Here is a 12,733-nt window from a genome sequence, read left to right on the forward strand (position 1 = left end):
TGGCATGTGGGATCTTAGTACCCTGACTGGGGATCAAACCTGTGCCCCCTGCATTAGAATGGTAGAGTTTTAACCACTGGACCACCAGGGAAGTCCCACCAAGTAGAAACATTTACTAACCCCCTAGGATATTCAGGTTTTAAACTCCTTTAGGCAGATGATTTCTTATTCACAGCTATTTCAGTTCCAGGTTATGTCGGCTCAGTACCCATGATTTTTTATGCAAAAGCTCTACAGGAGAAGGAAGCAGGAAGCTCCTGGCCTTTGCAGGACATCTAGGCCTGGCAAGGTGTTTGCATTAAGTATCCTACAATTTGAGTTTCCTGTTCTGGTATTCAAAGGTTGTAACACCCTGTACACAAATGAACCAGCTGTCCCCCTGGCTCCGGGCTGTTGGGTGTCCTTCATCCAAGGCGATTCGCAAGAATCAGCAGTGAGGCTTGTTGTCGCCTTGCACCTACCTCGTTTGTGTCTGCCCGTGCGCTTTACCTCTTTCAGACTTCCTGTTCTGACCTTCCCATCCAACCACGCGTCGCCGCCAGCACACCTGGTTTTATTGTTCCTACAGATAGAGGTTTTAGAGTACTAGGAATCCAGAAAACATGAGCCCAAATTGAATATCTGGGTCATGCTTTATCCTTTTGTCTAGGAATATTTGGGGATTTAGGGTTTGAAGAGAAAACAGTGAAGTTCTTTTACATTGTATGTACTTTTTTCTAAAGGGCTTCTGAATTTCTGAGACTGTGCAGAAGCTGTCTTTGAACTGGTCATGTATCTTTCAGACCTTATTGGTGTCTGAGTAGCAATACTTTGCTGATCTTGACTGATTCTGTGTTGGTTTTCCAAAGTTTAGTTATTTGGAAGCCTAGCTCTCCAGATTACTAGCTGTGTGAAGTTGGGGTCGTGTGATGTTCTGAGCTTCTGTGTCCTTGTCTCTAAAACGACAGTGACAGTATGTGACCTGCAGAGTTGTCTGGACAGGATGAGATGTCACAGGAGGGTGACAGTCGACCAGTCATGTTGCTGTGATTGGAGTGCCTTCTGTGTACCAGGTGCTGTTTTAAGCACAGAACTTTTATTTCATCCAGTCCTTCACAGTCTGTGTGCTTAGGTATCATTATTCCCAGGTAACAGACCAGGAGCTCAGAGAGGGTCTGTGACTTGCCCACCATCAGCCGGGGGAGTGACCGTAGTTGTCTGACATAACTGTGCTCCCCTCCTCTTCATGCTAGCAAGTGTAAGGAACTGGCTTAGAGCAGGAGTTGGCAGACTATTACCACAGACCGCATCTGGCCCACAGCTTGTTTTTTACAAATAAAGTTTTATTTATAAACACAACCATGGCCATTTGTGTGCCTGTTGTCTGTAGTTCTTTCTGCACTATTATAGAAGAATTGAGTTGTTGTGGCCAAAAGCCTACAATGTTTACTCTGTGGTCCTTTAGGGAAAATGTGCTGTGCGTAGGGTGAGGCCTTGATGGTATGTGTGTCCAGAATGCATCCATGTTTCAGTCTTTGACTAAAACTGGGTCCTGGGAGGTAAAGAATTTTGCAAAGTCCTCTTTCTGATGATTTCATGTTCTTTTTATCATTCTAAGGAGCTTTGGGCTCAGGATCTGAACAAAGTCCGTGAGCGGATGACGAAGTTTATTGACGACACCATGAGGGAAACTGCTGAACCCTTCCTGTTTGTGGATGAGGTGAGTGAGCTCCCTGTCCTGTGCGCATGGCTTTTGGATTGATATTGCTGTCCTCCGAAGTGTATTTTCTAGGCCTCTTCCCTTGGAGGGCTTTGCTGCTAGATGTCCCTAGACTGACTCTCTCAGTCAAGAGCTGTTTGTTCCCCCAGGTCCCAAACCATCATAGCCTTTGATTTTTCTCCTCCTCCTCTGTTAGATCACGTAGGTGAAATCTTCTCTTTTGCCGCTAGAGGGAGGTGCTGCTAGTGAACCTTAAACCGTTACAAGCACAGCACTAGAATTCTGAGGCTTACGCGGCTCTTGCAAGATGTGGAAATGGGTGCACTTGGCCCAGCGTGAGGCAGCAGGGGCTGAGGGGAGCTGGGAAGCGCCCCTCGTCCCATGCAGGGTTGTTCCCAGGAAGTAGAGTGTCACTCAGGCTTCTGTTTTCTTTTTTAAGGGGTCGGGAACTGGCATATGAAATTTCCTGCCTTTTAGGTATCATGACACTGGCAGTGTTCTGTCCCTCACCTCGGATGGTGCGTTCACAAATGCTCATGGTATTATTGTCCCTAAACACTTGTATATGGGCAGCACGTACTCTTGTAGCCTCCAGTACTTAAGGATACATATTGCAAAGGAAATTAACTGTATAGGTCAGCAAAGCGTGTGTTCATACAGCCTGTTGCAATCCGAGTTTTCTGCTTTAGCAACTTGGGTAACTGAGGCCAGGGGGCCGTGTGTTGAATCTTCACGTACCGTCTCCCCGAGTTGACACAGGCCCGTAAGAACCCATCGCCACCCGTGTGCTGATCCCTCCCTGTGTTTGTGACTCTCCTAGTTCCTCACGTACCTGTTTTCCCGGGAGAACAGCATCTGGGACGAGAAGTACGACGTGGTGGACATGCAGGACATGAACAACCCCTTGTCTCATTACTGGATCTCCTCGTCTCACAACACGTGAGTCTCCCCGCCAGCCTGCGGCACGTCGGGCAGGAGAACGGTGGTACGGAGGGCGCTCTGGGGCGCTGCTCTGGCAGAGTGTGTGGGCAGTGGGCAGAGTGCAGGCCCTCGCTGCTCAGACTGGGATATATGGAAGCTTCTGGAGGGGAGGGGAGATGCCTCTGTCTCTCCTAGTTGGTATTGCCATAGTAATCCTTTTCCTGTGGCCCTAAGGAGCAAGTCGACAAAGCCAGTTTCAGTTTGGGCATCTCATTCGTAGTTGTTGCTGTTGGGTCTCTAAGTCCTTTCCGACTCTCTATGACCCCAAGGACTGCAGCATGCTAGGCTCCCCTGTCCTTCACTATCTCCCTGACTTTGCTCAGACTCATGTCCATTGAGTCGGTGATGCCATCCGACCATCTCATCCCCTTCTCCTCCTGCCTTCAATCTTTCCCAGCCTCAGGGTCTTTTCCAGTGACTCAGCTCTTTGTGTCAGGTGGCCAAAGTATTGGAGCTTCCCCTTCAGCATCAGTCCTTCCAGTGAATATTCAGGGTTGATTTCCTTTAGGATGGACTGCTTTGTTCTTCTTGCTGTCCATCAGACTCTCAAGAGTCTTCTGCAACACCAGAGTTCGAAAGCATCAGTTCTTTGGTGCTCAGCCTTCTTTATGGTCCAGCTCTTAGGAAGGCAGTTGAATTAGTCACTGAACTGACATTTACTGAGATTGACCTTGCGCCAGGCCCTGGGCTTGCATGTCCACTGCATGGGGCACGGGTTCAATCCTTGGTTGAGAAACTAAGATCCCACATGCTGCACAGCGGGGCCAAAAAATAGGAAACAATTGGGCTGGGGGCAGGATCAGCCCCTGTCCTCTGTGTTTGGAGGGGGAAAGGGCCTCCTTTGAGTCTTAGCAATGAGCGGGAGTTGGTGAGAGAAGAACAGGTGGCGAGGCGAGGAGGAAGAGGGCTTCAGACACAGGAACAGCACATGCAAATGTCCGGGGGTAGGAGGAACTGAGCGGAGTCTAGTAAGACTAGAGCACAGACCCTGGAGGGAGAGTGGCAGGAGACGAGGCCAGGAAGAGTCAGCTTGAGTGGAATCTTTGAAGCAGCAGGGAGGGCAGTGGGAGTCCCCACTGATGGCTTTTAGGCTGGAGAACAGCACACTCAAATGTGTATCTTTGGGAGCTTGCCCTGATTGAAAAAAAAAGGGCAGACAGGAAGGGAGAAACAGATGTGCCACTCAGGCTCTCATCCTCTGTCTGCTGTACAAGGTGAGAGGGTGGAGGCCTTCGGTCCTGGGCTGTTGACTGGTACTTTCCCGAGTGTCGGTCCAGACAGGAGTTGGAGAGAAGGCCCTTAGGTTTGTCTCCAGGCATTTTGGAAGACACCTTCCTATTCAGGGGCAAAGGGACTTCATAGTTCTTGTCCCTATCTTTGACTTGAGTATGTGTTTTAGAATGGCAAATCCTGCCAAACCCAGAAGATAGCTGAGCAACACAGACTCTTAAAGCGGGGGACATGGGTGGTAAGGAGGAGAATGATAAAAATTGGTCTTTCTGCATCAGTTTTCGTGGACACAGTTCACGGGGTAGCAAGTTCCATTTATCCTGAGCCCGGCCTGGGGCCCTGATGTGAATGGTGGCCCGCCTCTGCCTTGTGTAGCCTGGGGGCAGCCGTCAGGGGTCGTGGGTTTATCATTGTCCGTCAGTCTCGCTCCTGACTCCCTTCGACCACGTTTTCCTCGTAAGGACACATGTTCTCCACCCCACCCTTGGGTTTCCAGCATGGTTCCCTTCACCTCCCACGACCATAGCCTGAGTCTGAGGCTCCTGACTGTGTCAGCCACAGGATTGCCTGTGTCTGGCCCAAATCCTAACTGGGGGATGTGGTGAGGGGGGATCTTTATAGACAGGAAGAACTCAGGGCATTGGGGGGTCAGGCTGAGAAGTTCCCCAGGGGCGCCCCGAGGTGCAGGCCTGCCCTTACAGGGCCCCTTCTCCTGCAGGTACCTCACGGGGGACCAGCTGCGGAGCGAGTCGTCCACGGAGGCCTACATCCGCTGCCTGCGGATGGGCTGCCGCTGCATCGAGCGTGAGTACCCGCCCGCCGGACGCTTCACGTGGGGGCCTGATGGTGGGGGTGGGCGGGGCAGCCTGGGGGCGGAGCCAGGTACCCTCAGCATCTGGGGTGAGTGAGGCGGCCCCCAGCAGCCTGGGGGCTTTCCCCCGAAGATGGGGTCCCCCACGACAAGGAGGGACGTTGGGCCTGGCCAGGTCGGAGCCACAGCAGCTTGGGCAGTGGTCTTCTTGTCTGGAAGGTGTCCAGATACAGCAGAGGGGCTGGGAGGCCCGTCGCAAAGATGGCCTTCCTGTCCTGCCGTCCCTCGGGGCTGTTGTTAGAGACAGGTGGGCGCCCTGCGCGGTTCAGCAGGGGTCCCTGAGCGCCTGTGCCTGGGTGCCCGCAGCTGCCCCACATAGGCGACTCCAGGCTCCCGGACGTGGCTGGGAGCGGGTGCTTCCTCCTGACCCCCCAGCCTGACTCAGTACCAGAGGCTCATGGCTGTGCCAGGCTGAGGAAAGGCCCAGAGCACCGATGTCGGCTCCATTTTAATCAGAAACATTCATCACGGTATCAAACCTTAATGGCAGTTCCTCCTACAGAGTGCTGCCTAATTTATGCCTTTTTCCCTGTTAGGGAAAAAGCAAATGTGAAAAAAATTTAGTTTGAAACTGTCAGCTCCTGTCTCCTCTGTGGGTTAAAAATATAGAGGCTGTTCACCTTCTACGTAACCTAGTTCTGTCTGAACATTTCACCATGAATCTTGAAAAATAAATCTCTCACTGCCCTGTAATGTTCCCTCTAGCAGAGAAAGCAAGGCAGTGTTTAGACAAGTCAAATCAGAAGATAAAACGCACGATGAATCTGTTAAAAAAATTTGAACGAACGTCTTTTGGACGGATGTGTGGCATTACAAAGGGACCTTTAATTAGGCCACACAGTCTTCCTGTAATGACGCAGGTGACATGTGTGTGCAGGTGAGGCGCGTCCTCAGGCTGGTGGCCCTGATCTGGCCAGGTCTGGCCCCGGTGTCCAGGTGATGGAGCCAGCACTGGGGCGGGGGCCAGGGCATGGCTGGCACGGCTGGCACGGCTGTGGACTGGGGGTTGAGGGGGATGGGCGGGAGCTCAGGACTCCCGGTTCTGCCTGCAGTGGACTGCTGGGACGGGCCCGATGGCAAGCCCATCATCTACCACGGCTGGACGCGGACCACCAAGATCAAGTTCGACGACGTTGTGCAGGCCATCAAAGACCACGCCTTTGTCACCTCCAGGTCGGCAGCTGATTTCCTGGTGGTTCACCTTCAAAGGGAGGCCACTGGGGTTGGGTGGACAGACACACAGACATACTCCCCACCCCCCTGCACACCCCACATAGACACACACACACACACTCACACACACACACACTCATATGCACACACATACAGTCCCCACCTCCCAGACACGCCCCACATAGACACACACATATACACATACTCCCCACCCCCAGACACCCCACATAGACACACAGACACACTCTCCACCCCCTGACACACCCCATATAGACACACACACACACACACACACACACACACACACACTCTCCCCACCACCCCAGACACACCCCACTGCATACATACACACATGCATACTCCCCACCCCCCAGACACACACACCCACACACTCCCCACCACACCAGGCATACCCCACCACAGACACACATACACGCATGCATACTCCCCACCACACCAGACATACACACACATACACACACAGACACACACATTCACCACCACCCCAGATGCACCCCACAGAGACACACACAGGAACAGACACTGTCTCCCAACAGATACACACAGACACTCCCTTCCCCCCAGTGCACACACTTATACACACAGTACACATAGATTCTCACAGATACACCCCCCCACATAAGACACCCGCAGCACACATAGACACACACACAGACACACCCTGAGTAGTACCCCACCACAGACACCCCTCCAGCAGACACAGACACACCCCCACCCCATACTCTCCACACATACACGCTGACGCCCCTTTCCCCAACGCACAGACACGCACAGACACACACTGACACCCCTTTCCCCAGCACACACACACACACAGATACACACACACACAGAGACACACACTGACACCCCTTTCCCCCAAAACACACACACATGCACACACACAGACACGCAAACACACACAGACACACACTGACACCCGTTTCCCCCAACACACACACACACACACACACGCGCGCACACTGACACCCCTTTCCCTGGTGCGCCCACACACACACTGATGCCCCTTTCCCCCAACACACACATAGGCACACAGACACACACTGACACCCCTTTCCTCAGCACACACACACACACACACACACACACACTTACGCCCCTTTCCCCCACCACACACACACACACACACATACACACACTGACGCCCCTTTCCCTAACACACACACACACACTGACACCCCTTTCCTCAGCACACACACACACACACACACACACTCTTACGCCCCTTTCCTCCACCACACACACACACACATACACACACTGACGCCCCTTTCCCTAACACACACACACACACTGACACCCCTTTCCTCAGCACACACACACACACACACACACACACACTTACGCCCCTTTCCCCCACCACACACACACACACACACACATACACACACTGACGCCCCTTTCCCTAACACACACACACACACTGACACCCCTTTCCTCAGCACACACACACACACACACACACACACACTTACGCCCCTTTCCCCCACCACACACACACACACACACATACACACACTGACGCCCCTTTCCCTAACACACACACACACACTGACACCCCTTTCCTCAGCACACACACACACACACACACTTACGCCCCTTTCCCCCACCACACACACACACACATACACACACTGACGCCCCTTTCCCTAACACACACACACACACTGACACCCCTTTCCCCAGCACACACACACACACACACAGACACACACTGACACCCCTTTCCCCAGCACACACACACACAGACACACACTGACACCCCTTTCCCCAGCACACACACACACACATACACACACTGACGCCCCTTTCCCTAACACACACACACACACTGACACCCCTTTCCCCAGCACACACACACACACACAGACACACACTGACACCCCTTTCCCCAGCACACACACACACACACACACACACACACACAGACACACACACACACACACACTGACACCCCTTTCCCCAGCACACACACACACACACACACACTGACACCCCTTTCCCCAGCACACACACACACACACACACTGACACCCCTTTCCCCAGCACACACACACACACACACACACTGACACCCCTTTCCCCAGCACACACACACACACACACACACACACACTGACACCCCTTTCCCTAACACACACACACACACACACACACACTGACACCCCTTTCCCCAGCACACACACACACACACACACATACACACACTGACACCCCTTTCCCTAACACACACACACACACACACACACTGACACCGACACCCCTTTCCCCAGCACACACACACACACTGACACCCTGCCGCCTTGCTGACCCCTGCCGCCTGCCCGCCCGCAGCTTCCCCGTGATCCTGTCCATCGAGGAGCACTGCTGTGTGGAGCAGCAGCGCCACATGGCCAGGGTGTTCAAGGAAGTGTTTGGAGACCTGCTGCTGACCAAACCCAAGGAGGCCAGTGCCGACCAGCTGCCGTCGCCCAGCCAGCTGCGCGGGAAGATCATCATCAAGGTAGCGGCTCGGGACGTCACGCGCACAGGGGGCTGGGGTCCCGGGCTCGCCATTCTCGCTGACTCCGCAGCCGACCCGGGCAAGGTCGCTTAACCTCCCAGCGCCTGTGTGTCCTCGCTGTCTGGGGCCTCATGATAGAACTCACACTGTCAGTGTGCCGTGAGTACAAATGCGAGAGTGTGTATGGAGTGCGTGGAACTACCCTGCCCCACAGCAGAGCCCCGGACGCGTTCACTCAGTGTCACTCACTCGTTTCTTGGCAGCTCTTCACCACGTTCCTCTCTGTCAGGCCCTCGCGATGTGCTGGGGCTGTTCCAGTGAGACCCAGGCTCCATCCTTGCCCTTGGGAGCTCCCAGGATAGCTCGGGAGGTGGACTGGAGGTGGACAGCTGCCCCCAAAGGACTGTGTGCACTGGGGGTGGCAAGCTGGGTGCTGTGGGAGGGGGATGAGTGACAGCCATGAGCACCATGGAGGGGGTGACATTTGGGTCAAGAGACCAGATGGACAGTGGCTTAAAGCATGGCAGTTCAAGCCCTGTGTGCAGGAGAGTGGACTCTGCTCCACGAGGTTGTCCAGGGACCCAGGACCCTCTCCCCTTGTTCTGTGCTCTCCCAGGGAAGAGGTTTTCAGGTGAGGGCCTGCAGAGCCCCCAAGAGTCCACAGGTAGAATTTGGGGGGACGGCATGGTGGCATGTGAACTTGGGGCAGAAATGTTGCCTCTCTGTTAACATGTAAGCAAAACTTAGCCTTTCCTCCCATCATCAATGTTGGCAACGAGCCACGTGGGGCTTTGTCACCAGCAGAAATCATGGATATTTTCACATCACATTTGCAGTTGTTGCAAACATCTCAAAGTAATGTGTGCTCATCACGACGTTGAAATTATGATGGTTATTAGATCTGCCTCTAGATATTATATGAGGTGTTAATAAAGAGGCACGTCTATTAGTATGTTACAAGGATTTTTACTTACTGTCTTAAGAGTTGTGTTTCAGTATCACGCTTTCTCTTATAATTTTACGCATTATGAGTGTTCTGAGGAAAGGATCTGTACTCTTCCCCAGACTTCAGAGGTGAGGTTCATAGCACAGAACTGGCCAAGCCTGCCTTAGGGCACCGTCCTTGAGTGGTCGATGCTGGGTCGCAGGCACATGGAGATCCGGCTCACAGAAAGGGGAACGCGAGGGGTCCACGGCGAGGGATGCCTGGTAGGCAGGTGGGATGTCAGTGGGACAGGCCTGGCCTCTCCTGGCCTGGCCTGAGAACTTGGTCACGTGCCCACCCTGCCTGCAGGGGCACTGATACCAGCAGGAAAGCATCAGTGGAAGAAGCGACCTGGATTTCAGTGACAGCCAGCAGGTCCGTGGGAAGGACGGACAGGGGTTTGCCAGGCAGAGAAGGGGGAAGGCCCTTCAGGTTCGGGGTGAATGGTGCACGCGGTGTGTTCCCTGGATTGTCACTGGGCCACGAAAATGCACTGGGGACATTCCCTACATGTCAGGAGGTCACAGTCTGGTGGGGAGACCAGCCTCTAAGCGGAGGAGAACCGAGCAGTGAGGGGGCTTCAGCTGAGGCCCATCCAGAGGGGAGGACCCTGGTGTGCCCTCGGGTCAGAGCAGTAGCATCTTTGGAGGAATTGGCTGAGATTTTGGGGTAGATTTCCCTGAGACGTCCAGGGAAGCTTCTAACATTCCAGTAGAACGAGAGGCAGAGGGGGCTTGGCCAGGGAGCGTCCATGGCTTCTCAGGTTTGGTCGGTGATTCTTCGGGGGGCCTCGATGCCTCTCTCCGTGACTTCCCTCTGTGTCCATTAGGACAGCTCTCCGCGTGTCTCCAGGGGTTTCTGGGCTCTCTTTTCACGGTGGGAAGTAGCACACAGCCCTTTAAGGAGGAGTCGTGGGCTCACCCGCAATACCTTGTGGCTCACCGCTCTCAATTTCAGGGAAAGGGGGTGGAAATAGCGTCTGTGACCCAGTCAGTGAGTGCTGCACACTGGGCTGGTTCACACTCATAGATGGTACTCAGTTTCATGACAGCCCCACAGGACGGGTCATCTGGGCCCCCAGCCCCCTCAGCAGGGGGGGCCTCAGGTGCAGAGGTTGACTCGGCGGAGGTTGCACGGTTCCTGCCAAAGACGTCACTCAGGGCTGTTAAAGTGGGGCGTTTACGCCCTGCCACGGCATGTGTCTCGCTTGGCCACTGCCTTACGGGACCCGGCAGGGCTCTGTCACCCCCATTTTACAGGGGAACTTACTGAGACAGATTGTCATGCGGCCAAGGCCACCCAGTGAGGAAGGCGATGGGCCCGGGTCTGACTCCCCATCCAGAGTCCCCTCCACCAGGCCGCCGCTTCCCAAGGCGTGTGCGTGTGATGTGGGTGGTCAGCACTCACCCAGGTCTTCGTGATTGCCCTCTTAGTCTTGCCGATGGACACGAAGGTTTCAGAGCAGCGTGGCCACCTGCCCTGGGTCACACAGCTGATAAAGCAGCGGCAGGGCTGTTTGCACCCAGGTCTTCTCAGCCTACCTCCCCAGTGTGCCCGCCCCTGCCCTGCATAGCCTGTGCCCACGGATGCACTGTGGCCTTGCCTTTCCCTCTGTGTGCTGGAGAATGTGGGCGCGTCACTATCTGCTAAACTAGCTAAGGAAATTTAACAGGGAACAAAACAAAGTCCCTGCCCTCGTGGGGCCTATATTCTAGCAGGGGAGACAGAGGACAGTTAGATGCGTAGCTACACACAGGGCTGGAGGGTATGAAGGTTCGCTGAGGAGTATGAGGGTTGATTATATCCAGGGGCTTGAGGTGACAGGGGTGGGAAAGGGGCATGTGGGCAATTTCATGTCACGTAGACAAGGGAAGCACCTCTGGGGCGGTGACGCCGAGCGCAGAGCTGAAGGCGGTGAGAGAGAAGCCGGGCAGAGAACCGGCGTGCAAAGGCCCTGAGGCGGGTCGGTGCAGTGGGTGCTGCGCTGACGGGGTGGAGGTGTGCCGGCCCCACCATCCTAACTTTGGGGCTCAGGGAGACGGGCTCTGTGTGTTCTTCCCTCAGCATAAGAAGCTGGGCCCCCGCGGTGACGTGGACGTCAACATGGAGGACAAGAAGGACGAGCACAAGCAGCAGGGCGAACTGCACATGTGGGACCCCATCGACCAGGTGCGGCCTCTCGCGCCCCCGCTCAGGGCCTCGAGCGCAGCGCCCGCCGCCGGCCGCGCGAGGCCAGTCCTGTCTCACTCTCAGCTCGCTCTACGTGAACTGGCCAGTTTTAGGAAACAGTGTTTTCTTTGGCCTTATGAATGTTTTATTTTGAAATAATTTTATATTCAGTGTAACATACTATAGATTCTCAGGCAGAAATGTACACACACACACACACACACACACACACACACACACTGACACCCCTTTCCCCAACACGCACACACGCACACACACACACACACACACACACACACCTCATACATCTTTCACCCAGAACACACACATACACACACACTCCTCATATATCCTTCACTCAGTACACACACACACACATACACACACACACACTCCTCATACATCCTTCACCCAGAACACACACACACACACACACACACTCCTCATACATCCTTCACCCAGTACACACACACACACACACACACACACACACACACACACACACACACACTCCTCATACATCCTTCACCCAGTACACACACACACACACACACACACACTCCTCATACATCCTTCACCCAGCACACACACACACACACACACACACACACACACTCCTCATACATCCTTCACCCAGCACACACACACACATACACACACACACACTCCTCATACATCCTTCACCCAGCACACACACACACACACACACACACACACACACACACACACACTCCTCATACATCCTTCACCCAGTACACACACACACACACACACACACACACACACACACACACACACACACACACTCCTCATACATCCTTCACCCAGTTTCCCCAAATAACAACATCCTGTCTAACCAGAGCGTAATTGTCATAACCAGGAAGTGGGACTCTAGCTACATTACTACGGACTGACTTGCGGGCCTTATTCCAGTCTGTCCACTGATCCTTTTTCTGGTCCAAGGGATGCACTACTGCAGTTAGTTGTCCTGCCTCCTTAGGATCCTCCAACCTGAGACAGTTCCACTGGGAACAGTATTATTATTATTACTGGCTGTGCCACACGGCTTGCAGAATCTCAGTTCCCCCACCAGGGGTTGAA

The 12,733-nt window shown here is 53.9% G+C and overlaps 1 protein-coding gene across 1 annotated transcript in view; it reads left to right on the plus strand.

Moving 5' to 3' along the window:
• The window catches only part of PLCG2 (phospholipase C gamma 2), a 157,785-nt gene that overhangs the window by 98,257 nt on the left and 46,795 nt on the right, over positions 1–12,733 (plus strand). Inside the window, exons 10-15 of the mRNA XM_019979736.2 lie at positions 1,598–1,699; positions 2,520–2,638; positions 4,629–4,714; positions 5,834–5,954; positions 8,310–8,478; positions 11,528–11,632. Of these exons, the coding sequence (XP_019835295.2) occupies positions 1,598–1,699; positions 2,520–2,638; positions 4,629–4,714; positions 5,834–5,954; positions 8,310–8,478; positions 11,528–11,632 (702 nt within the window). The remainder of the gene's footprint in view (positions 1–1,597; positions 1,700–2,519; positions 2,639–4,628; positions 4,715–5,833; positions 5,955–8,309; positions 8,479–11,527; positions 11,633–12,733) is intronic.

Source organism: Bos indicus, chromosome 18, assembly GCF_029378745.1.
Source record: "Bos indicus isolate NIAB-ARS_2022 breed Sahiwal x Tharparkar chromosome 18, NIAB-ARS_B.indTharparkar_mat_pri_1.0, whole genome shotgun sequence".
Classification (NCBI taxonomy): Eukaryota; Metazoa; Chordata; class Mammalia; order Artiodactyla; family Bovidae; genus Bos; species Bos indicus.